Here is a 26781-nt window from a genome sequence, read left to right as displayed (position 1 = left end):
CCATCCCCTCAGTGTCCTGAATGTCTCTGGGATGAAGATTAATTCTGGGAGCACATGCGGCAACACACTTAGCACAGGTTGTGCCACAGCTGCTCTCTGCACAGCTTTGTCACTGAAGCTGGGAGATGCCCAGACAGCGCTCTCCAGTGCTCTCCTGCATGACGAGGCAGCCACGGCAGCCAGCCCAGCTAACCTGCACCGGTCTTCAGAGCACAGGCACTACAAACAGGATAGCCAGAACCACATCCTGGACATCTGTACTTTCCCCTTGCTACCTCATCTCCATCATGTGCTCTACCATCAGGCTTGAGCTCCCATTACTACCCCTGTTTCATTTAACAGCTTAGAGCAGAGATCAGAAAGGAAAAATTCCCTGTAGGGAGTATTACTAATTTAGTGAGATCCTGCAGGGACTGAAAAAAATCTGCACTAAAATGAAGCATGCCCTGGAGTTTTCAGAAGACGAGCAGAGTTTGAGAGAAAACAGGTACTCTCAAGCTGTCACTGCTTTTCTTTGCAGAGATCCAGCTTTGTGGAAAAATGCAACATTTTGATTTGTGAATCTGATCCAATTTTTTTAACTGGCTGCTGTTCAAAGTAATGTATTAAAGAACTTCCTCACTTCAAATTATTTTCCCATTTTAGCTTTCTGGAAGTATATGCTCTCCACTGACCAGATTTGTTATTTTGGTTATTCACTGTTTCCAAAAGTAATGACATGTTATACGTTTAAGGGGTATAGTTCTCAACTCACTATTATGCAGTCATGGTTGAATCAGTCAATCATTGATTGACTTGAACTTGAAAACCTCAATTTTATTTTTAAAATGCTGTTCCAATCTGCAGCGTATGCAGTTTTTAGTGTGTAACAGGACATTGCATTGGAAGTATGGCAGAATTTAGTCAGAAGCTTTTTGGCACAGAGCCTCTCACACCTCTTGCCCTTTTCCTGGACTAGGCAGTTTTCCTGGAGGATCATTAGGCACATATAACTAATCTCGGTGACTATCTATCAAGAACTGAAAGAACTGAGCTAGCTGATATACATAGATTACTTCATAAATCACACCAGTCTCAAAGGCATTGCTTGCTGAGCAGTTTTAGAAAATACATCCTGAATGGCTTTTGGAAGCTAATGCAGTATTTACAAAACTGAATTAATAAGACTAACAGCTTCACTTTGTGCATCAAAATGTTGAAAACTGGCACATCAATTCTCAAAATAAAAGCTTTAGGAAAAAAAAAAAAAAAAGCCACTTCACTGAGGCTAAACTCTGAAATCCCAGATGACATCATGATATCTCTTGAAGGCGAAGCCCAGGATCACAGAGTACAGAAGCACAAGACCCTTCTGCCCAACCCAAAGATCAGGGGCTTGGACATGTAGAGTTATTCAGATATCTTCTGAGACTTCCAAGATCATCTAGCCCAGTTTTGTACTTAGGTGAAAAAAAAAGAATTTTAAGATGCCACCCTGTTTGAGCACATCTGAAATATTTGCTAGCAATTATCCGCTTCAGTGACCTGTACTGTGTACGACCAATTTCTGGTCTCACAGCTAAAAGCTGATCTGAGTACTGATAAATGTTTCTGTCCAAAACAGGTGACAGACAACCACACTTTATTTTCCAGCATGGGCCAGCCATGTAGAGTCTGAGGGTCTGAGCACCTATTTGGTGCAGAGAAAGCCTATTATTTTTTTATTGATTTTCACTGTATATAATATGGACAGAGATCATATTGAAGAACAATTGTATGTCAGAAACAATATAGACTCAAATCCTAGAATTTACCCTGGAAACCTCATAGATATGATCAGAAAAACCTCTCAGGAAATGGCCTCACCAGACTGCCCCTGGTAACTTCAGAAGACTTAGCTTGTGGGAGTTCTTCCCTTTTCTGGTACAGCAGCTCACATTAAGGACATGCTTTGTGTTTGTAGCAACACAGCTTTAAAAGACATTAAGTTAATGTATTGAGGATTTATGTACCTCCAAAAGAGCCAGGACTAAAAGCAGAAAGAAGAAACGATGGTCCAAAACGCTTGTGTTTTTTTCCAAAGCCTAAACCTGCAACTCAGCTACAATTTCTCTGAGGAGGTAATATCATGTTTGCACTGCAAGTTTTGTCAAGAAGAGATAAGTGATGGTTACGCAACAGTGCGAGAAACTCTTCTAATCTACCTGATGCCTTTAAAATTGCTTCCCCTGCAGCCAGCCACCAAGACAAAAATAAACACTGTTGCCACAACCATCAAGAGAAAAAAGTGCTGCAGCATTAGTTACAGAGGGTTGGAAATCCCTTTGAAGGTCCCAAACCTCTGTCCCATGCCCAAGCTGCTCTTCAGGCTCTGTGTGGGGGCCATGGGCTACTGCCCAGAGCACATCACAGCCCCCTTGCTCTGTGCTGCTCACACTACACAAACAGTGTGAGAGAGCTGGTGCTGCATAAACTAACTGCTTTCATGCTGAGTAGGCAAAGGAAGAGCTTGCTTTGTGCTTGAAGAAACAAAATTTGGTATTATTATGTTACTAGGGTTAACTGTGCTTTCAGTGAGCCACTGTCCAGTTTCTTATAAAACAAAGCAAAAAATATAACTAGAAAAAGAGAACCCGGCAAAAAATATAACCAGAACAAGAGAACCCTCTTCTTCAGAATGGAATTATGTGATTTTATGCTTTTAAAGAGGCACATTGCTAGAGATATAAAATATATAAACACAGCCATAAAACCCTTTCTCTGTTTGTACCTCTAAACCTTTCTCTGGGTTTTAAAATGGAGGACTCCTCCTCTGTTTAGAGAACATTTCCTCTGCATTTCATAAGGTGGGGGCTCCCTCTTGCTTGAGAAGGTTCCTTTATAGAAAGTTAAACAATGAGTTTGGAAAAGTTTTGATTGATAATAGCTTACATATGGAGCTACAGAAAAGGAGTCTATTTTAAGTATCCTTCTACTCCAAGAAGGGATTCTAAAGAGGCACCACGTGTTCCAAACTTGCTGGCAACATTTAAGCCTGCTCTCAGAGCCTGCCTCTGGAACTGCTCACTGGCTTGTGATGGAAACCATAATCCTAAGAGCAGTGGAAGTACATTTTATCTCCTGTGCTTGTGAGGCTTTGAGAATACGGCAGGACCAGGGTCTAACACACACCGTTCTGGAGGGGATTGCTAAGAAACGTTCATACACTGGTCTCAGGTATATGAATACAGAGCCACAGATGTATTTCTTCCACACACAAACCCTGAGAAAAGGAAGGGACACTTGGCTGTCTACTTTCCTCCCTAGTGTTTACATTTTAAAAAAATATTTAGTGTATATTATTACAAGGAAATGCATTTTGGCTAAAGAGACATTTTGCAATCTATTTGACCCAACTATCTGAGGAATGAAACCGCATGAAACCATTTGTATTAAGATGAGTCTTCAGGTCTTTCTCACTTTTCATCAATATCTAATCCTAAAACATAACATAAAGGGCATCAGACAGAGTGACTTTCAGATAAGAAGCTTGTGTTTCTGGCCATAGTCAAGAATTCCAGGAATTCTTCTTTCAGCAAATAACAGGCAGGAAGGACATAGTGACCTTGCAACATTCAACCTGCATCAAGAGCTGTCTGCCAACTTAAATCTTGCCTATGATTTCTATGATTACACAGCATTTCCTTTTCTAAACAGTTCCATTGCTTTGTGCAACCATTTAGGATATTATTTACAGAAGGGTGAAATAATCCCTATCAACTTCAGTGAGTACAAAACTTGCCTAGAATGAAGTAAGATTATCCTCATCAAATTTTGTAAGAAAAGAACTACTAGATTATAGTCATTTAAAAACACTTTTCTAATGTCTACAGCTATGACAAGTCACTTGGAACTAAACTGAAAAACATGCAGAAGGAGGTTTTTGCTTATGAATTCTCTGAAGTAAATATGCTATACTAAATGCTAATATTTTTACAATATACTATTATTATACTATAATATATATACTTTTATTATATACTATTATTATTTCTATAATATACTAATGCTAAATATTTCTATCAATACATTATCAGCATTGTTTATGTACAAAACCATTTGATCATGGCGAAAAGAGTCCTAACAATTATCTGTCAGCTGTGATATGTCACATGACAATGCAGATCTTAGTGTTTCTGTTTTCTGGGTATCTGCAGCTATGTATAATGGAAGCAGAACTATGAATAGAAAGTTAAAGTTTAAAATATTATCTGAGCTACACTTTTCCATTTTCAGTATAAGCTGAGAAGTAAGAAAAAAAAGTTGTCTGCTTTACTTACCGCAAAAGGCTTTTGACATAACGATCATCAAATGTCAGAGGTTCATAAGATGACTTTCACTGTGATGGAAAAAGATGGTGGTTATCAAAACAGAAAACCATGTGCCTGGTTTTGGTTAAACTACCTCAGTGCTTGCATACTTCTTCCTAGCAGCAGCATGAATTAACTACCATGGAATTTCATAAATATACAAGGCCAAAGTTATCTCTAAGGTACAACAAAAATTATTTTGGTCTAAATTTAAACCACCTGAATTTTAATGCAAAATAATGAAAGTGTCATGTGCAAATCCACTCATCCAAAGTTCAATGTTTTTGAAATTTCAAATCAAAGACTGTATTGGAGCCCTCTGTCTGGCTCAAAGAAATATTTTACTAAGGATATTAACTTCATTGACCTCATAATGCATGAAAGTGAACAAGACAACTTGGCATTGGGCAGTTCGTAATGCCAGCACCACTGTTCATATTTGTAACTAGAGATATTCATGTTCCTCAGTCCTTTAAGTGATGGATGACTGTACAGTATTCATAGCAATAGCTTGTACTGGGAACATCAAATGCATTAGGCAACATTTTAAGCTTGGCAGAAGGGCAACCTTCACATCATAATCCCGTGCAATTAATCCTGCCATTGTGAAGGATTGTGAGATTGATGTCTCTCTGCCAGGTCTTGTCATTTTTGAGATATTTAACACTGTGATATTGTTCCCACCCTTGTGAGAGCTTGTCCTGGTTAAACCATGACGGAGCTCTTCCTCATCCCTCAGTAAAGCTTTCCTTTTCCCTTGTGGCACAAAGGTAGTTTACAGATCCAGGCAATATCTAGGCACCCACCCACAACTCCTTTCCCTTGATATTTCCAGCTCCAGGAAAGGTGTTTGCTGGAAAAGCAATTCATCTCCCTAGAAGAAAACAGGGAGTGGATAAATGCTACCACTAGGGAGCATTTCACACTCTTCAAAAACAGTTAATTCTAGCTAGTGCATGCAGACTCACAAAATACAACTGCTAAGGAAGAACACGTGGTTTCCATACACAAACAATAAAAACTTTCCAAACCTGTCTTTCAAGACTGTCCTACTTCTTCAGCCTGAGCCAATGCATTCTAATCAGGGAGTTGTCTGCCTCAAGTGATGCTGCATTGTTCCTTGCAGCCTTCTGAAGCAGTTTCCTTTTCTGTGAGCTATGCTTATCGCATCCTGTGCTTCATTATGTTTCCAGGAAAGGTTCCCTAGCACAAGCCAGTTTCTCTGGAGCCGTTTTGCTCCATTCCTTTCCTCTGCTGCTTCATCATGTGAAGGAAGTACAATCACCTCAGGGAGAAGAGATACACCATGGCTGCTCTGCCCCCCTTTATTACAACCCCAGCTGGTAGAGAGGCCAGAAGAGAGTCTGGGTATTGCATAACTTGAAACTTCACATCTCAAAACCTAGGACTGCAACTGACTGGTAGCTTCAAACCAACACTTCCATCCACTGTTTCCCTGCAACATCCTTCTTAAAGCACTTTAAATGTGTAATTCATGTACATAAAAACCCCCTGTGGCTGCCTTGCAGGAAATAGGAGGTTTTATTTTTTAAGGAAATAAAGACAGTAGGGTAGCTTTCAAAAAGACACACCAAACAGATTTGTCACCTGAGAGAGAAGCACATGGAGCTCCAGACAGGGATGTTTACTTACTCAGGCAGCCAGGAGCACAGCATTATGGTCATCAAGATAAACCCCTTCCAGATCTTCTAGCAGTCATGTTAACAAACAGTAACATTCCTAACAATTTGATCCCAGTCACCTTAAGCTATTCAAAATACACAACTTCTCAGTTTGGAGCCTGGCTCTCTCAGTCAAAACTCCAGAAGTGCTAAAAAATTCCAGGTAACTGGAATAATAACTGGAATAACCTGGCTGAGGGTTAGGAATTTATTCTTGAAAATTCCCTAGATTACTTGTTAATTCCTCCAGCCTTCCACAGATGTATGCAAGCATGTATGAATAGAGGTAAAGCACAGAGATTATATTCTAGGGCAGGAACTAAACTGGTCAAGAGGATTTCCTGTTCGTTGAAAAGAGGTGATCCAGTTTCATTGTGTAGCTACTTCTTTGTCTAGGGAGAAGTAAATTTCATAATTGTCAAAATTAAAAGTGTTATACTATAGACAGGGAAATGCAAACTGGGTTAAGTTAAATACAAAGGCATCTTTTTTTTTTCATTTGGACACAGATCAAACATTCTGAAGAACAGTCTGCCATACAGGAACACCCATCTACACTCCTTTCTTCCTAACACAAAAAGTAATGGTTGGGTACTACTTATACTCAAGGGACTATTATGAATTCTGGCCCTGCCTTATGGAAGATGCAGTTTTAGTAAAAAGTGGGGAGATTTGTTAGTAGTTAGGTTTTTTTTTTTTAATATACATATATATAAAATACATATTGAAGGGAATACTGAGAGACTCTCACTGTTCCCAGTGCATTAAAATTCTCCTGAGCTGGAAGATTAGAAACACTTTGCCTTCCTAAGACTGAAAAATGCACACAGGATAAACTACCTTCAATACTGTAAAACAGAAAAGGTGAAAAACTTTAAGTCTCGGGAGACAGCAACCTGTAGAACTGCATTTAGATGGTTTTTGACATACAAAGTACAGTTTGGGCAAGAATGTCACCATGTCCTTGAGGCAATGTATGTGCCACTCAGGAAAAGAGGATCTCAGAGGCCAATGCACAGATGAAAAAATCTGAGGATGTTTTTTTGGTTTCCACGGGCAGGGCTGGGTCAGCTGGTTCATGCTTGTGTATTGTCCCCATCTGCAAACACAAGTAAACCCTGCTTTCAGCTCCTGGGATTCTTATCATGCCTCACATGGAGCCTAAATCCTGATTTTCTACAAGCATATGAACTGGGGACAGTCTTGGTGGTACTGGAAGACGCCATACTTGTCTTCAATACCACAGAGAAAAGCTTTCCAAAATGTGGATTTAATGAGCATATAAACTCAGAAAATCAGAATAAAACAAACCAAAAGCAGTCATATCTCAGAGTTTAATTCATTTAACAAATATTAAGCCTACTGTCATTTTTGACTGTTTTTGTTCAGGAACTGGCTCAGAATAACCACAAAAAAACTGAGGGGGAAGATGAGTATGTAATTTCAGGATGCCAGCAGCTATACAGGTGATGGTCTGATGTAACAAGACTCATCTGGGGACAGGAGGTTGCCTAAACACTGGCTGAACTGCAGGGATCAGGCTCCACAGGGGAGAACCGCTGCTGAAAGAAGGCAATCCGGTACTGCAAGGCTGATCACATGCAGAGATGCAATAAATAACTGGTTTCTCACACTTTCACAACACTCACAGCTGCTGAGACAGGGCAGTATCTGAGCTAAGAACCCAATAACCTCTGAGCATTTGCACTTCTCTTAAAGCCCAGCCTAGAAGTTTTTTAAAAATTAAAAACAAAGAAGTAATAGAGGGAATAAGGTAGCCAACGGTGGGGCAAGGAGGATGAGTAAAGCTTTCTTTGCCCACAATAGAACTGTTTTCAGCAAGCTGCACTTGAGAGTGCTGTGGTGAGTGCTGCTACGTGAGGATCCTGGGGAGAGGCAGCTCACACTGCAGCAGTGCTCCCTATGAGGGCGAGCAGGGTGAGTTTTTATCACTACTGGCTATTTTCTCCTTCCTCTGAGAGGCACAGCTGTTAACCAGATACATGAAGCAGGAAGTACTTTCTTTTTCTAGTGCTTTGGGAACAGTTAATGAGAAGTCTGGGTCAGGGCTTATAAATAATATAAAACTTAAAGTAAGCTAACAAATTCCTGCAGAAGAGAGCTTTCAAGAGAAGGAGTGCTGTGTTTCTTCTTTTTTGGCAAATAGTACAGTACACAATTTGATTGCTGAACCAAAATACTCTGTGAGTTGCATGGCAATTCAAGCTCTGCCTCTTTTCATAAATGTCCTTCATGTGCTTTTTCCCTTCCCCTCATCCTGACTGCTAGGAAGGCCTGACTATGGCCCTCTGCATTTCCCAGAGAACTGTTAAATAAGAAAGAGAATGATAATGTAAAAAAATAAGCCACTGATGCTTAAGTCTTAAATCAATATTAGAACAGGAAGCTTTAGTCTAGAGTATAGGTCAGGGTAGTATTTGAAATACAAACACTGGACAGCTTAGTTCATGGAGAGGGCTGGCTCAGAGAGCTCTGCTGCCCTGAGGAAAGCAGGATACAGCTGCTCTGTGCTGTAGATACAGCTCTGCTCTAGGCTGTCCCTCACAGAACACCAGAGAGACTATTTCACTGCTCCAAGACCATGATGGGGTAGAACAGGCCAAGTTTCATGCAAAGTTGAGGTCTGGACTGCACTCAGAGAAAAGAGGGAAATCATTGCTCCTGTTTTGAGACAAAAGCCACATGGACAGTAAGGCTCAAAACCATGTTCCTAGCAGTACTTAAGAAAACTTATCAAACTGGGAAACTGAAGCTCAGATTTCTAAAAGAAATCTAAAACTGGAATTATAAAGTCTGCAATGTGACAGCGCTGTGGTCATAATTTTGATCCAAAAAACCCAAACAAACAAAAAACTGAACCCTACACAAACAACAAGTTCCTAGGAAACCAAAGAATTGCAGCACCAGTGAATATTCTGAAGCACACTGAGATCAAAGTCATTTATAAGAAGTTTTGAGTCATGTTTTTTTGCGAGCTGACTTCAGTGAATAGTGTTAGGCAGCTGTACTGCTGAAGTCACTGCAAAACTTCAGGTACTGAGGCTTTTGGAAACAGAGTCCTCAGGCATCAAACAAGCAAAATGCACTTTAAAAGCACACATACTGTCAGGGAGGCTTTGACCCCACAGAAACTGTATTAGTCTGAGACTGGAGAACTGTATTCTCCCATTGACTTTGGCAAGTGAACCTGGATATAGTCAAGAACTCCTCCACCCAACCCCATTTCCATCTGTAAATGAGCATAATAAAATGCCCTGAAAGCTGCATGCAAAACAGGTTTTTCATTTCTCAGTGGTTTAGAATGACCAGTTACCATGGTTGGCTTATAGGGCAGATATACATAAACAGTTCTGTATGAATGCAACACCTTTTCAGTGGTGATGTATGTTTGGTGTCTGCACCTTATCCTCACTGCAAATGCAGTAAAGAGTTAGTGCATGAGATGCACCACTCTCTGTGATCTGGTTAAACAGCCATAACCGGGAAAACATCAGGCTGTGCAGCAAGCAAAATGGACAACTGTTCTCATTACACCTAAGAGCTAAGCATGAGGAAGATGAGCAAAATTGAAACAATACTTTAAACACCAGGATTATTTTGCCACCACGTCATATATTTACGTGTGCTTTCTGATCCTTCTGAAGTGTTTATGCCTTATGCCACACAGGGACTTACTTTGGTACCTTTGATTTTAAAAGCTAAGGATGCCCACACACAGCTCTACATTCCATGGTTTAAGAATTCAGGCAGACTCATCCCAGGATAATCTTAACTGTGCAGTAGCTTGCACAGTGCCTGAAGAAACTCCATGCAGCACAGTCTGCTCCTTCCTGGGAAGACAAAACAAAACAAATCCCTATCTCTCATCAGTGCTCTCTGACCAAGGACAGTGTTTCTACACTTCCAAAGTGACTTTTCTTCCACGTCTATTTGGTTTTGCTTGTTTGCATTGGTAGAAATCACCTTTAAGTATATTAGGATGGAATATGGAATTGAGAATAACAGGATGTGAACAACAGAAAGCTATTCAAGTAAATTATAATAACCATGCTACATTTAATCCCCTAACACATACAGTGTATTCTTTTCAGGAATTTTGATCTGTATTTAGGGCCAGACATACAAATATCTACTGAATAGACAATCTTTCTAGACAATTTCTAGGGGGAAAAACAAAAACAGAAGAGTAGAAAGTGAAGCACAGAAAACACAGAAGCTAAAACTCAAAACCAGTGCTGTTTCACAAACTAACAAGCATAAGAAATTAATCCAAGTTAAGCTGCTACAGCAGACTGTAGGACTAACATGCAAGTGTTTGATGCATACCAGAGAACCTTGAAAGAGAAAAGGCATGTGAATAAAATATGATTCAATAAAATAATTCATGCTGAAATGACAAGATTTTAATTATGTGCAACTTCAGCCTTGTGAATATGAAACAGGAAGTACCTCAGGCATTTAAGGCTCTGATGACAGAAGTTACAAATTTATTCAGTAATTTACTTATGAAACATTAAGTTGGATACAGCATTTGAGAAAAAAAAAGAAAAAAAATCAAAACCAGGAAACCCAAACCCAAACATAAAAACCAATATACAAGCAAACCCACAAAGATCATAAATTTAGATGTGGTCTTCATCAATAATCAGGACTACCAGTTTAAGAATAACTGAAGTGACAGCATAAAGCCACTTTCCTCAGATACCTGTGTGTTCCAAACTGCTGTGGCTTCAGCACAGACACTGCAAAAGTGCTGTCAAGACTCCACAAGTAAATGTAACAGAAAGGCAGGCAAGGAAAAACAAAATACAAGAAAGTGTGTATGTGGATTTCAAAACAGACTTGTTCAGGACTAACCTGGGAACATAAGAGAGCTCATACACTTGGGAGAGGGATGTATATCTGGCTAAAGGCTCCAAAATAGTTCCCAAATCATTCAGGAAGAAAGCAAGAATGGTAAAACAATTACATATGGTGATGTTCACAAAGAAAACAGGAAATATAGTCCACTGGGGAGAAATACAGAAGACTACTAAAACAGGCAGCCTGTTGTGAATGCAAACATGAAATTAGAAGAGAAAGTGATTCAAAACTCTCCCACAACAGCTCTTACAAGCCACAAAGCCCAGCAAACCAGCTAAGATGTAAGCAGGCAACACTATGTATCTAAATGAATCCTTTTAAAATCCTCTTTGCTTTGTAGCACATTCTACACCCAAATGGTATGGGGAGGGTTTTTTAAGTAAATGTCTAGTGAAAGTTCAAGAAAAATTTAAGCAAAAAGGAAAGATCGTGTAAATATAAGTTAAAGGGTCACTGTTTTAGTAAAGCAGCAGGGAAGCTAAAGCAAACAATTAGGTCTTTTGTGCTCAAACAATTGGCTGGATTAGTGCTTGAATGGATACAGAAATTTTATGTATCAAATAAACTGCACAGAGAGTTGGGGTATCAACTTACGTATGGAGAATATGACTAGAGATCAGTGCAGGAGGGGGTACACAACTGTGACATGGTACACTGGCCAATTCTCAGAATCACTGGCATCTGGACAGGCCTTGACTTCAAGTGACACAGCTCTGCCTGTCCCAGCAGAGACATGCATGCAGACAGGCAGCAGGATAAGAGCTCATGAAAATCTGAGTACAGGAAACTAAAGCTGGCCTTTCTCTGGCATTTTTTGAATGTCTGAATCAGCAAATCTTTTTATAAGTAGCTTTGGGCATAATCTTTGAAACACAGATTTTATCTTTTTTTCTGGGCACAGGATGAAAGAAATAATCACTTAATGCACCATAAAGAAAGCAAAAGGAACAAGAAAGAAGGGAGAGCATACTGAATATAGTAAAAAGAGTAGGAATGTGCAAGGTTAAAAACAAGGGGAGAAAAAAACCTCTGGTGGTAATGTGTGATTGGACAAAAGAACCCCAGTTAAACAAGGAAAGAAATCCCTACTGGTCACACACAGGGGCAGAAATAATGCTGGGGAGAAATCTCAAGTACTCTTTTACCATGCTTAACAGAGATCCTGCAAACAAAGCCTGAGAATTCTTAAATATGAAATTAGAATAAATTATTCTAACACACTGGATAAATACAGCAGGCTCATTTGCAGCAGCATGCTCAGATCTGGTTAGGCTGTTAGAGACACTGAGATTTTTGAGAAAAGACAATCAACTGATTCTGAGACTGCAATGGGAATAATGCATCTGTGATTGAGTGTCACCAGCTCATATTCTCAAATACCCACTGCTAGATCTGCAAGGTTAGGAAAGAAGAGGGTTGTGTGACAGTAAATAAAGTCACAAAGGCCATTTGACTGCAGACTGAATGTATCAGACAGTGTCACGAGAAGGCACTGACTACTGCTGCAGAGAAGCAATCCCTGGCTCTTGCAAGTGAAAGTTTTCAGCACATGTGTCTTCACTTTATGAAGTGTTCCAAAGACCTTTCTCACAACAGAGGCAACTCACTGTAAATCCTCTAGAATTTGCTTCTTCCTGACTTCCAGGATACCACTTCAGAATACTACAAGAAATTCTCCTTGCCTCAGGAGAGAGGGAGTTCTCCAGCCTTTTATCTCAGAAAACATCCCCCAGTCAGAACATCAACCTTCTCACAATTTGTTTTTCTCAAGTTTTCTAAATTTACTTTCATTTCATGGCTGCTTCAGCTTCTGCTCTAGAGACAGAATACATAGAGCTTCCCCTTCATGTGAATCCTGCATTACCACCCACCTTTGATCCCCTTCCTCTCTCTACTTCTGCTATTATAATTTCACAGATTTTGCCAGGAGGAACCATTAAATCACTTAAGCAGATCTCCAGTATAATGCAGGCACTAACTTTCACCCAGCTACCCCTGCTGAAACCCAAACACTTCAGTGAAATGAAAGCAAGAGATTAAATTGTACACTGAAGGAGACCCTGCAGCATGAGCTGCACTGGCAGAAAACTGGGCAAAAACACATGCAAATGATTCCATCAGGAAACAACAGCCTCCACTGCAGAAAAAGCCAGTGAATGTTACCAACTTGGCATTAAAACCCCAGTTCTTTCCAACACAGAATCTAAAAGTAGAACATGAAATATGTTCCACTTAAACATACAAATGAATGATAATCTAATTTTCCCTTAGATGTCTATGCTATGTCTTATGCAATGAACACTTTCCCTAGCCTTGACTAACTGCTGGTGTTTAGGACAGAATAAAAAACAAAACACAAACAAAAACCACCACAGAACAATGTGAAAAAAGGAAAAAGCCCTCCTTTACTCACAGCAGAAATTATGATAAGATTTTATTGTAGTTACTATCTTCATGCAGCTGATACAAATTCAGACTTAACATCTGATCCATATATTTGCTTCTGAAACTTTTAAGTATACACACAGTAAGTTTACAATTCAAGCCACAGTGGTCCTACCATCTTTACAAGTACTGGTACAAACCCTTTACTGCCTTCTCAAATGGGCTGGGACCTCATGGCAGATGGAAATCACACAGTTTACTTCCCACACCACTGGGTTTGCACAGTGCCTTCACAGGCAGAGACTGCTTCACAACAGCAGGAATGATGCCTTCCAAGAGCACATCCCAGCACAAGTCCAAGCAGAATTCCTACACCAACAAGCAAGACACACTGCACCCAGAGGATTAGAAATCTCTCTATTGTTCTACCTTATGAAAAATATCTTATCTAAGAAAAAAAAAAGTAACTTAATGACACTAATGACAAAAATGTAGGAAACAGGCTAACAGCTTAGAAGGTTCTGCTATAGGGAGCTGAACCTGAGGTAGGCCTAAGGGACAGTGACCCCACTGATAATTAAAAAGGACAAAGTACTTGACTAAGCTGATTACAGACTTTAATAATGTATGCACTTTGAAAATACAGGGTAAGAGATTTCAGGCAGCTTCCAGTGACCTTTTCATGACAATTTCTATCCCAATCATAACAATAGTGATTAGACGTTCACCTAGTTAATGGTCAATGCCTTGCATGACATGAGTTCTGGACTACAAAAATTCATTTTCACTAGCTTGTTTGTCACTTTATATTGCAATCTCTCAATCCTGTTCCATTTGAAAGTATCTTTAAAAATATCCCTCAAAAAATTATTTATATTCATCTGTTCTCAGTTTATGAAATGAAATACACATTACAAAAAAAATAACATTTCAAGTAATGACCCTGTCTGGCTGTAGTGCAGATGAGCAGTGTGAAGCTCCTTGAACAGCATTAACACCTTAAGTGAGCACAGAACCCAACACTGTGTTCCAGCCCCACAGGCTGGAACAAGCTACCCACTTAATCCCAACTGCACCACTGAAACTTCCACTTACAGACTTGGCAAACGGCACTGACCTTAATGGCACCTGCCAACTGGTTCCAGAGAGTTCAGAAGAGAGGAATTTACCAAGGCATTTTCCCTGTGCCTCTCCTTTTTCACTCTAGAAAAACTTTTTCTTTCATTTCTAGGGATGTGCCAGCTGCTAATTAGCATAAGGCAGAAATAGCCTTTAGTTGCTCTGATGTACCCCACCTTTACCTGGTAGCTTCTCTCACAGCTCCCCAGTCAGACTAGGAAATCTCTGCAGACTTAAGGCAGGAGCTTAGCTCTAACCTTGAAAAGTCAGACTCCTTCCCCATACACAAGCAGAGCTTTTTATACAAAAGGTTAGTGTCAACTGCAAAATATAATTTAGAGGAATATTCAAGCCACAACTTTTTTCCAAACACCCTATGTCCTTAAGGCAAAGGGCTGCATCCTTGGTGAAATGCTACCTCCTCTGCACTTCTCTTTGCTGTCCTGCTTCTTTGCCTCATAGTGCCTCTTGGCACTACAGGACCAAGCTCACTATGAAAAGCCTTGTTCTGTGACAGCAGAGGAGGGATGAAATGGCACACAAGAAAATACAGCATGTCTAACTTTAGCTTCCCTCTATTTCTGATGAAGTAACTTCAAAGGCAGCAAAGAAGTTGCAGAAGTTGCTCCCATTAAAATGCAGAACAGATTCCCCTGAACAACTTCAGTAGGAAAGCTTTATATTAGGAAAAGCACATACCACTGAAATCAGACAAAATACACGTAAGAGAGGCATTGTGATGGAGTGTTTCCAACAGTGCTGCACAAGTTCACAGTGACTTACCCAACCTCTATACTATGATAATACTATAAAAATCCACTGCTGGCACACCAGCAATGGAAAAGGAAGGTAAAATACAAGAAGGGGAATTCCTGAATTCCTATGACTTAGGGTGGTCAGTACTCACTGTGCAACAGCTTTTCCCTTAGAAGAACAAAAGCACAGCTGTATAGGCAATGCTGGCTTTTTTAACAGCCAAATACCTCTTCCTGTGTCTACATGTGATCCAGTGCCTAGAGATCAGCTATGACACATAAGAGGGAGAAATGAAACTGAAAGCACTACACACTCTTGTATCCCATCTCTTAGAAGCTGTGAGCCATCATGTAACTACAGCCTGTGAAGAATCTCAAAGCCTCCACATGCACCCAGTAGGGCACATAGGGCAGAAATCAAGTTTAACCACCCAACAAACAAAAAAAGCAGGGGAACTGTGAAGTTTTGAAGGTATATGATCACTACTGTGATAAACAATATGACTTGTACTACTAAACAGATTTCCAGCCATAGGACCTCAAAATAATTAACTAAATATAACCTGAAGTGATGATAAGGTCAACTTTGAACACACCTTAAAAACTAGAGAAAGTTGAATGTGTCCCTTGAAGTAATCAGACAATGCTGAGACAGGAGGGAAAGGAACCACAGTCAACATGATAAACGTAATTTAAAAAGTGAATATTAAAAATTAGCTTTGCTACTGTCAGACACAGAGGTGCCTGTGTGAATTCACACATACAGTACATCTTTCCCACATTAAGAATGCAGATAAATTGCGACTTCAAAATGGGCAGGCACTGCAGAGAGAACACAAGACACTATTGTTGACTCACAATGAAAGCCAGGAAAAATACAGTCTTTTTAATAAGACAAATCTAAATTATTTAAATAGTACTTAATGCTTCTACCTTTTTATCCTTTACCCCACTTACATTCTCATTAATATCAGTTACTTCCCAGACACAATAGCTTTGTGGCCAAGGCCATCTACTGGTGAGTGGGGTGTGTGAATTAATGGGAGGTTTGTTGACCAGATTTAATTAGAGCTTGTAGAGATTTAGGCACATGTATTGAAATCCTGCCAGGCAGCTGTCAGAAATTCCTAAATATGGTCACAGTTTTGGATGAACAAATAAAAAATTAAGGCTTCCCAACTCCACATGGACCTAAAGAGCCTTGATGTTGCCAAGGGGAGAAGAGTGTGGTACTTGGAATCTGCATCCTGTTGTAGACCAGACACCATGTCACCATACTGCTCTGTGTAAAATGAATCAAACATGTCAGTGTCACTAATAGAGATATGAATTTTACCCCCAAAACCACTACAAACCTGATAACATTGTTTTCAAGAATTAATGGGATATGAATGGAAACATTTGCAGGCTAAAACTGCAAACATTTTAAATGGGGATTTTAGATGGGGATTTATTGGCTGCACACCATAGTTACAATTGTACTTGTCCCTAATGGCAACAGAAATGGACACCAGGCAAGGAAATGGAGGGGAAATTAAGCACACCCACATCCTTACACACTGCCATTTCCAAGGTAATATCTGAGACTAATCAGCAAGGGAAACTGGGAGCAATAGCATGCTATGACACAGAGATCCCCACACTGTTCTACTGTTACCTGCTGAGCATCATTATTCCCAAATCAGGAAGATGTTTTTAGTAAGACACTTCCTTTAGCTCTTTTTTCAAATTCTCTAACACTTAAGTTAGCATTATGATTTTTAGAGTCAAGTATTTGAAAATCCCCGAATTACAAGACTGTATTTTCTCCATCTTTGAGATGAAGTAAAGTTAACCCTTACTCATCTTTTTTGCCATAAGAATTTCAGGCAATCTTGACAGCATAGAGAAATATATTCTCTAGAAACAAGCTTGAAGGAAGTAAAATAATTTCTTCTTGCTACTTTTGGATGGTAACACAGAAACCAGAATTTCTTGTTTTGTTTGAACAAATGACACAGAAGAAAAATATTTCCACAAGAGAAAATGTGGATGTCAGAGAATGACAAATGCCCTTCAGTGGCCATCACTTCAGTCTGATTAATTGCTATGATGATCAGATTCATGACAGGGAACTTATGGATGGCAGGTAAAAGGAGTCAAACCTTCCACATTTTTCCATTACAAGTTGGGTTTGGGGCTGGTTTGCGAGGGTTTTTCTGGGGTGGGGTAGTGTTTTTTCTTCTGTGTTCAATTACACTGGTTTTATTCAATGCAGGAGATTGCCATCTTCCAGTACAGCAAGCTTAGTAATTTATATGCCTTTCTATTTATTTATGGTGCAATAAATCCATAGGCAGTTCTGTGTCTGTTGGAGATCTGCACTCTCCAGTATAATTTTTTAATTGAAGATCAGAAGCGGGGAAAAAACCTCAAACATCAAACTGCTGCCCCCTTTGGCTCCAACTCACAAGACATAAACAACTTCAAAAGAATAAAACAGTGTATGTAAATTTCCAATCACACCTTTTGCAGCAAAAGTGTTATCAACTAGTTGATAAGCTTTAGATGCTCCTCTCATTTAGTCATTGGATCAAAAGAGCTGAACTATGGAAATTTAATTTATACCTTCAATTACAATTACTGTGAATCACAGTAATTACACTTTACACTTTCAAAACACTGCACTAATGTTTACAACATGCCTTGGTAGAAAGTTAGCTTTATATTTTAAGCTAATATAGAGGATGAAGAAACTTGTTATGATCTCCTGTTGATTTGCATAGAAAAGCCTCCAGCTACTTACACCAGGATTCTCATTTTCCAGAAACCAGAGATAAAGTGACAACTAGGAAATTGTTCAGTTGCAACATCTAATTGTAAGGATTTGGTCATTTCGTTAACACACATTTCAAACAGAGGACTTCCTTTAATTTCACTGTCAGATCCTCTTTTAAATTCATGTTTTCAACTGATTTTTCTTCTATAATTCTCTAAACTTGGAATTGCCTATATATTACTGAATTGAAAGGAATGGCTTGTTGTTTTTTTTTTTAATTTTCCAGAACATATATATCTGTTTGATCCATTTTCCCAGTGCAATGCTAAAAGCTTTTTCTTTCTCCAATCCTTTAGCAAATACTAATAGCAGCTCCAACTTTCTTAACCTCAAATATATCCAAAAAGCAGTATTACCTCAAAATGAACTGCTGAGGCTAGACAAGCTAAGAAGTCCATCTACCTCTATTTCATCTTGCATATTATTCAGTTATATATTGTACAGTCTCTAGGGAAAAAAAGAAACACAGTAAAGTAACTCAGAAGGGCCAACAATCATTTAAGTGTTGTTTATTTTCAAACAGTATCATTTCTCCTCAGAATATAAGAAAATGACATATCCATTACACCTGCCTGAATGAAACTGTGCTGTCTAAATGCCTTGGATGAGCACTGGAACCAATTCAATTTCTACCAGTCTGTTCCAGGGCAAAGGCTTTGCTTTAACACTGCAGCACAGTGCAAGCTTCAGAAAGAATTTTTGGAAATCATACGTAGAAAATTCATTTTCAAATTTCCTCTTTTGGATGAAAGGGCAGGAAGGGAAAAAAAGACCCAATAAAGCCTAGTATTTGTTACATCAAAACAATTACAGTGGTACATAAAAGGCTGTAGAAGGCATTTATTCTAAGAGCCTTGGATGTTCAATCCGTGTAATAGTCCAGTCTGGTTTTGCTCCTTCTGTAAACTCCCTTTGGAACCTGAAAAAGGAAAGATAATATGTGAAGAACTGTTAAAATTGACTTGACCTTAAGGAGCCACTGATACAACAAGAAATCATGAAGAAATATTTTACTTCAAACTTATTGATGTAAAAGCCACTTAAAATGTAATGCTTATACCCCAAAATTGAAGATAAATAACATTTCTACAGTAAGAAACAAAATGCACTGATTTCAGTGTTTTGGTTCAGATCCCACAGACAGGACCAAGCAGCAACAGTAAAGACCCTGATATCAAGAGAACTTTTCACAGCAAGAATATGAATAAAGCTTTATGGAGGATCTTGATCTGTAAATAAAGGGTTGCATTTAATGGGATGGTAAGTGACGAGAAATCACATGCTCCATATTTTACTTGAAAATTTTCATCTTCCCTGAAGCGTAGTTTAAAAAGTAATATATTTTCAGAACTATATCAAAGATGAAGTTAACAGCAGTACTGAGTCTCCCTTTATCTAAAGATAAGTCTGAGCTTCAAGCTGAATTCTCATGTTATCAAATAACCTGCATGTCACGGACAAGAGCAGTATATCACTGCTTTGCAATCATGTGCAAATCCTCCTGCAAAGTGGAACTGGGAAGATATTTAAGCTTTAAGGGAAGTCTCCCAAGGTTAATGGAACCTCAGAAGACTCTAACTCTAAGGAAGATGCTGAATTCAGCTAAGGGATGGATACACAACAATCTATCCAGGAAAAAAAGTACTGGTCTCCTCATGAGTGTTACCTTTGTTTCAGAGATCCTCATCACCTAGACTGCATATTTTCAATTTCAAATGTGGGTGCAGAAATCCTTGATCATACTGCATCTATCACACAAAAATCCTCACTTCTCCCAGCTTCTGAGAATCTTAGTTTCAATACTTTTTGCCAACCGTGTAGATATTTTCTGCACTGCTCTGACATCAGTACACCAACACAGACATTATTTATAAGCATTCCTATGAAAATCCATCTTCCTAACGTGTGCTTTGAGGATCAGGAACCTCATTCAGTGCTCCAAATACTGCTCTTCCTTATAGAAAAAGAGTTTCCATTAATGTCAACTCAGAACCAAGGAAATAACATAATGATCTTAGGGGTATTTAAAAAATTTGGTCCTAAAATCAAAACTGGAAAGCTGAATGAGAATTAACTTAGATTAGAATCAAGGTAAATTAAAACCACTGGGTTCTGCAGTGGCACTTTGGGGGAGTGCTTGCAGAACTGCCTACCCCACAGGAACCTCATGGGCATGGGAAAAGAAAGGGACAAGCAAGCTTACTCATAGTTTGCCGTTAAAAGATGTTTCTTTTCTTTTGTGTTTTCATCTCCAAACACAATCTGGAAGACTTTGGCTTCACCTGGTACTTCGTCAGGTAGATTAGCACCATTCAGATACCAGAAACACATAAGGATGCTAACAAACTTTCTCCCTGTTGGAAATAAATCAAAACTTAAATTAGATCTCATGTTTCTCATTGGTCAAATAATCCTATTTGCTACCTAGCATTCTAGTGAGAGCATGGAAGGTAAGATGACTTTGGCCATAAAGAATACAGTATAGAATAATGAGTGATAAAGATATTTTATGCCATACTCGTGCTGTTCAGCAATAAAAATGCACTCTGTAAAAAAATATGTATTTTATTGTGAGTGTGGTGTGACAGTGTATATAATGAAATTGTATAAAAAGCTGGCTCCCACGAATTCCAAAGCTCATACAACAAATACATGTAGAGTAGTACAAACATGGGAGCAATCTAATAGGGGAAAAAGAAATTCCTATTTCCCAAACCAGGAAAAATGCTTACTGGGTCTGACAACTTGAAATGCTCAACTGAAGACCCAGGGTTGGGCCCACATATCATCTCCACTGTGTCTGACAGTGAACAGAGCACACAATGCCGGTATCCAACCAAAAGAAAAACTTGCTTGAGCTCATCACTAGCTTTAAAAAAACCCAAATCAATCAAGGAGTCCCAGAACAAAGTGTATTTCATGACAGAAAGACTAAACCAGCAACGTTTATTTCATTATCCAGCCTTCACTATTCTTCTTGCAGGTTGCATTTTCATTGTTGAAGCAAACAGCTTTCATCATATATTAGAATAATTGTTTTTGAGGGGTTTCACATTGCTGAGGACTAATAATACAGAAGTCTGTAAAAAAGAAGAGGAGTAAGCAAAACCCAAACAGAAGTCAAAACAGTACCATGATGTATAAACAATAATCTCTGTCTCTGGTTTAAAAGGAAATCAAGAAATTTTATATGGGTGAATGACAAACAGAGAAACAAGGAATGAGACACAGGACCCAAAACCACATCTGCATGGAAAATGTCTGTTTAGTAGCAAAACCAGGAAATAAGACTGCTCATTGCTGAAATGTTTTAGGATTCTAAACGTACCATCATCATCATAGTAAATGCGAACATCTCCTTCTGTTGTGTACATGATTGCATCAATGTCAGCTGCTAAAGCATCCCTGTGGCTGTCAGGGAGCAAAGAAATCTTTTCCTTCAGCACCTGAAGTACCTAAATTCAGAAAAACTGTCACTTAGTTTTTTATTAAGAAATTTAAGTAACAATCTATTTCTCCTGCAGTTAATAAAATGAGCAGTATTGCTAAAACATTCATCTAAGACATGTAACAGCTGAAGGGAACAAGCACTGGGAAGCTTGGGCATTCCTAAACCCTAATTCAGCAGCATTGAAGAAGGTCCATTTACTGCTCAAAACAAATAAAAACCAAGCATCTTAAAAAATATTTAGAAAAGGTACTGTCAGCAGCAGCAACACAAGCCATGTCAGCCCAGAACAGCCCAGAGAAGCTCGCTCCCACAATCACTCTCTGCCTCCTCACCACTGAATTCTCACTGTGTGCAGGTTCCTAAGCCGTTGATTCAGCATCTTTTAGCTATCTTTCACAAATTTCTTTGAAAAATTTGTGAAAATTTTAATTACTAATGAGTTTATCTTTGCCATTTTGTGATCCACGCTCTATTTAGAAAAAGTTTAAACACTTGCAAATCAGAACAGACTAAAAAATTGTTCCCCTGATACTTAATGTCCTTATGACACTCACGTAATACTCACATTATCTATAATCCACACAGCTGTGTTAAATAGAAAATGGTGGGGTGCAAAAACTGCACAGAGGTAGCACCTCAAACACAACATGAGAAAGTCAAGTAACGAGGAAGGATGAAACTGCAGAACTTGATTTTAACTAATACTCTTTTTACCCTAACTTGACCTATCATTTTTGAATAATGAACAAATGCAGAGGTTACATAGAAGCAAGAGCCAATCTTCACAAGATTTCTAATACATTTTGCAGGTACAAAATTCACTGACCAAAGAAATGACAAAGTAGTGTGGGATCATAGACTCATCTACTACATCCTTGACTTACATGAAGTCTCTGCATCAATGTAAACCTGAAAGATTTACAGCAAGTTCTTTCAAGAGGAAGCAGAGGAGATGCCCTTTCAAAACAACTGCAAGAAACAAACTCACGTTTTATTGCTATCTCTGTTCAGAGAGAGGAGGCAAGACTGTTCAGAGGGGATGCACTAGAACAGCACCAGAGTTTTTGCTGCAAAGGCATGGGTGGCAATAGGACAGGCCACGCTGACATCCTGTAACAAGGCAGACATAGACCTGGAGTGTCTCCTCCACTTGACTCTGATGCATCTGCTACCTCCATTCCCTGGGAAGGCCAAGACAACTTCAGCAATTAAAAATTCATAAAAACACAGAAAACACAGCACTGATGTTTAACCAGGTCAGTCAAATCCCTAAGACCATGACACAAGACTGAGGCCTTCCAGCCAAAATTGGTAATCAGCTGTATGATCTGATGGGGGTGGGAATGTATTAGTGCAGCAGGGACGAGCACAAACCAGTTTATTTCTTCAAAGGAATTCTGGTGCACAGTCAGCCTAACTCAACTTCAGCCACCTGTCTAGGCCTAAAGACACACAATTCCACCTGCCCTCTGCCTTTACATCCTTCCTGGTACACCAGCAATCTTTCTGGCATTTGGTCCTTATGCTCAACAGCTAGAATATATTTTATTTTGCTTTAAATACGATACAATAACTTTGAATTAAGTTTCGTGCTTTGAAAATAAACAGAAATAAAAGCTGCAGGACAAAATTTGCCCACCCTATGTCACATTATACTGTTTTTCCCAAATTAAACAGAACTGGCAACTTGCAGATAACGACAGGCTGAATGCATCCACGTTACTTTATGACAGACAATCAATTGTTAGAGTTGGAGATGGAAAGCATTTACCTCTGCTGATACAAGTTCTTCCAGCAGGTCAAGTTTACGCTGAGACAGCAGCTTTGAAACAACAGAAAAGGCCTACCAAATTAAAACAGAAACAAAACCCAAACATGAACAAGTAACTCAAGGTTGGCTTGTTTTACAGACAAATCCATAAGCATATGACAAGCTACCCAAATATTCCATGATTTAAGATTTCAATACTTGCAGAGGGTTTCACCATTGAAATGTAATCCCTCCAGCATTACAAGTGTGATTTCATAAACTGATAAAAACATATGATTTCTTTTCAATCTCCTGTTTGAAACATCAAAGCTTCCAAGAGGTAAGTGAATTCATAGTTTACAAAAGGAAACTTTGCAGTGTTTTGTATGTTGCTTTTACTCTTTTTGATAATTCAAACAGTTTGTGTCTTTCCCTGTAATTATTTTGTTCCCCTGCCCTCTTTTGCAACTTATCTTCTGGTTTCAGTCAAAATTGATGCTGCAATTTACAATTTTTCTTTAGAAATCTGGTTTAGTCTCTAGACTTCAGGGAGCTCAACTCTCCTTTCTCCCCTTATGTAAACATACATAATTGTATGTACATTTACATCTAATTATGCCTCTACATATTCAAGTCATGCACTTGTGAAGGGCAGTGTATTTAAGATTCTACACCAAGTAAAAACAAACAAACACCAAAACAAAACCCCAAAAAACCAGGACAAGGTAAAACAGGTGGTTCTGCACATGCATCAAATTATTTGTTGTAGGTTGTGGGTTTTTCCTCTCTTGAATTGATAATTTTAACATTCTGTCCTCTGTTGTGTTGTTTTGAGCACGTTTTTTTTTTTGTTAAAAGTAAACATAAGAATAAAAAGTTTACCAAGAGATAACAGACTGTAGTTTTCATATGACTAACTTTGAGATACTTACCTCTTTGACACATTCTGTTGACAAAGCTTACTGGCCTCATAAATTTGGAGAAATAAATATATACACCAGCTCTGTGCCTGACTAAACTTTATCATTCCAGGAAAACCTGCTAAGAGGAGACACACTTCTCCTTAAAGTCTCTATAACATTTGGAAGCACCTTCCTTCACGCTACTATGGGGAATGGCTTAACCAGTTCATTTTAATTGTGGAATCTGGGAAAACAAGAATTTCCTGAAAAAAAGTACAGCTCTGCTTACATCATTTGCCTCAAAGTGTGGTGCTTGGAGCCAGCAGTGGGGAACTCCTTGTGTTTTACACAGAGGAGTGCATTAGTGCTACAATGCCCACATGCAGTAACATCAGGCTGGACATCAGGAGGAATTCCTTCATGGAAAGGGTTGTCAAACATTGAAATGAGTTGCCCAGGGAGGTGGTGGAGTCATCATCCCTGGAGGTGTTTAAGGAATGACTGGACATGGCACTGATGCCAGAAATTGGTCGACAAAGTGGTGTTTGGTCATAGGTTGGACTGAACGTACAACACAGACACGGAGCTCCTGGAGTGGGTCCAGCAGCAAGGATTGGGGGACTGAAGCATCTCTCCTACAGGAAAAGTTTATGGGACTGGAGCTGTTCAGCATCAAAAAAGATGGCTGAAAGGGGTTTCAGCAATGTGTATAAATATTTAAAGTGGGGGAGTGCCAAGAGTATGGACCAGGTTCTGCTCGGTGCAACAGGACAAGAGGCAACAGTCAGAAACTAATGTACAGGAGGCTCCACATGAACACAAAGAAGGATTTCTTTACTGTGAGCATGACCAAGCAGTGGTACAGAATGCCAGAGGTTGTGGAGTCTCCCTCACTGCGAGGATTCCAGACCCGTCTGGACACAATCCAGTGCCATGTGCTCTAGGACGGCCCTGCTGGAGCAGGGAGGATGGAGCAGACGACCCACTGTGATCCATTCCTACCTCACCTGTTCCGTGAATCTGTGATTATCTACGAAGTCTTCTCCAAGCCTAACTGGCTCTATAACTCCATGGCAATAACCGCGAGCACCGGCAGCCCCTGGGGAGGGTCAGCAGGACCTTTCCCCTCAGGCCGGCCGCTCTCCTCGCCCCGAGGCCCCAGGCCCTCTCACCTGCTTGGCCCCCCGCGTGAACTCCTCGATGCTGAATTCCTGGTCGAAGTAGAGGCGGATGAGCAGGTAGTAGAAGCGGGTGCGGAGCCAGGCGAAGGGGCTAGTGATCCTTACTACTACTACACGCCGCTGAGGGCCCTCGGTCCCAGATCCGGCGCTGCTGGCGAACCGAGAGCCGGGCTGGGGCGGGCGGAGCCGGGCGGGGCCCGGAGGGCCCGCTGCGGCCGCGGCCGGCGGCAGGAGCCGGGCGGAGCCCGCCAGCGCCCGCGCCAGCCAGCGGACACGGCCCGGAGCCGCGCAGCGCAGCGCCATGACAGCCCGGCCCCGCCCTGTCCTCCCGCAACTCCCGCTCCCCGGAAACACGGCCGCGGCCGCCGCTGGTTCCGGCGCAGGCGCGAGCGGTCCGGGCGGCCGGCGGCTCCGATCGCGCCGGGTCAGGGGAGGCGAGCCCCGGTCACCTCCGGAGAGGGGCGGCGTCCCCTCTGCTGGGCTTGGGGACGCCGCGTCTGGGGTTACGGTGTCTAGTTCTGGGCTTCTCAGTGCAAGACAGATAAGGAGCTGCTGGAGAGGGAGCAGTGGAGGCCACAGAGGTGATTAAGGGCCCGGAGCATCTCTCGTCATGAGGAGAGACTGCGGGAGCTGGGCCCGTTCAGTCTGGAGGAGATTGCGAGGGAATCTCATACTCATGAGATGTAATACTCATGAGGCATGTAAATACCTCAAAGGCGGTGCCAAGAGGATGGTGCCAGACACTTCTCAGTGGTGCTCGGTGACAGGAGGAGTGATGGCCATAAGCTAAAACATAGTAAGTTCCAGCTCAGCTTGAGAAAGAACTGCTTTACGTTCAGGGTGTCCAAGCACTGGAACAGGCTGCCCAGAAAGTCACAGTTTTCCTCTCTAGAGACAATCAAACTCCACCTGTTCCTGTGGCACCTGCTCCAGCTGACCCTGATGTGGCAGGGGTCAGACTCGATGGTCTCCAGAGATCCCTTCCAGCCCTGACAATTCCGTGATCCGCGGGCTCCAGGACCTCTCCCAGAGGGAGAGGCAGGAACGCTTCTGCGCGGACTCCTCTTTCCGGGGGAAGCGGTGGGGCGGACGCGGCCATGGAGCGGCGGGAGCTGCCGGCGGTGCCCGTGGAGCGGCTGGAGCGGCTGGAGCGGGTGACGCGGGAGCGCTTCCTGCGGGACATCTACCCGCGGGTACGGCGCGCTCGGAGCAGGACTCCCGGAGCGGGTGGGGCTCCGCGGGGACACAGGACACGGCAGGAGGTGTCCGGGGACCCCTCAGCGGGCACAGCTGGGGCAGGCAAACCTCAGGTTTGGGTTCGTGTGTTCTCAGAAAGGTGCCCTGATCCATTGAGTGGCATAGAAGTTTAGGAGCTTCTGTAGGCAGATCCTGTCTGAGGTGCTGGCAAATTCCGACAGGTGATCTCTGTAAGAGTCCATTTCCTTCGGCAGTGGCGAAGAAGTGTGATAGTTAATTTTGTTGCTTTGTCATCTTTTGTTTCATTCCCCCCGTCCTTACCCCCCCCC

At 40.8% G+C, this 26781-nt stretch overlaps 3 protein-coding genes across 4 annotated transcripts in view; 1 reads left to right on the top strand and 2 right to left on the bottom strand.

The window, feature by feature from the left end:
• SPATS2L (spermatogenesis associated serine rich 2 like) overlaps positions 1 to 15905 on the bottom strand; it is a 139966-nt gene extending 124061 nt beyond the window's left edge. For both annotated transcript variants that reach the window (XM_015634361.3, XM_033516073.1), the window contains exons 1-2: positions 15306 to 15905; positions 4299 to 4357 (exon numbers count right to left, since the gene is read on the bottom strand). The gene's annotated coding sequence lies outside the window, so the exon portion shown is untranslated. The remainder of the gene's footprint in view (positions 1 to 4298; positions 4358 to 15305) is intronic.
• A 2551-nt stretch (positions 15906 to 18456) lies between these two features.
• MAIP1 (matrix AAA peptidase interacting protein 1) lies at positions 18457 to 25573 on the bottom strand. Its single transcript, XM_015634367.3, has 5 exons — positions 25247 to 25573; positions 23194 to 23265; positions 21300 to 21426; positions 20175 to 20325; positions 18457 to 18890 (listed from the first exon to the last, which is right to left on the bottom strand). The coding sequence occupies exons 1-5, from the start codon at positions 25556 to 25558 to the stop codon at positions 18812 to 18814; spliced, it is 741 nt and encodes a 246-aa protein (XP_015489853.1). The 5' UTR covers positions 25559 to 25573; the 3' UTR covers positions 18457 to 18811.
• Positions 25574 to 25657: 84 nt separating this feature from the next.
• Positions 25658 to 26781, top strand: part of TYW5 (tRNA-yW synthesizing protein 5) — a 9794-nt gene continuing 8670 nt past the window's right edge. Inside the window, exon 1 of the mRNA XM_015634366.2 lies at positions 25658 to 26448. Within this exon, the coding sequence (XP_015489852.1) occupies positions 26353 to 26448 (96 nt within the window). The 5' untranslated portion in view covers positions 25658 to 26352. The remainder of the gene's footprint in view (positions 26449 to 26781) is intronic.

This window comes from Parus major, chromosome 7, assembly GCF_001522545.3.
Source record: "Parus major isolate Abel chromosome 7, Parus_major1.1, whole genome shotgun sequence".
Classification (NCBI taxonomy): Eukaryota; Metazoa; Chordata; class Aves; order Passeriformes; family Paridae; genus Parus; species Parus major.
Note: the sequence above shows the minus strand (reverse complement) of the source record. Positions and strands in the feature narration are given on the sequence as shown.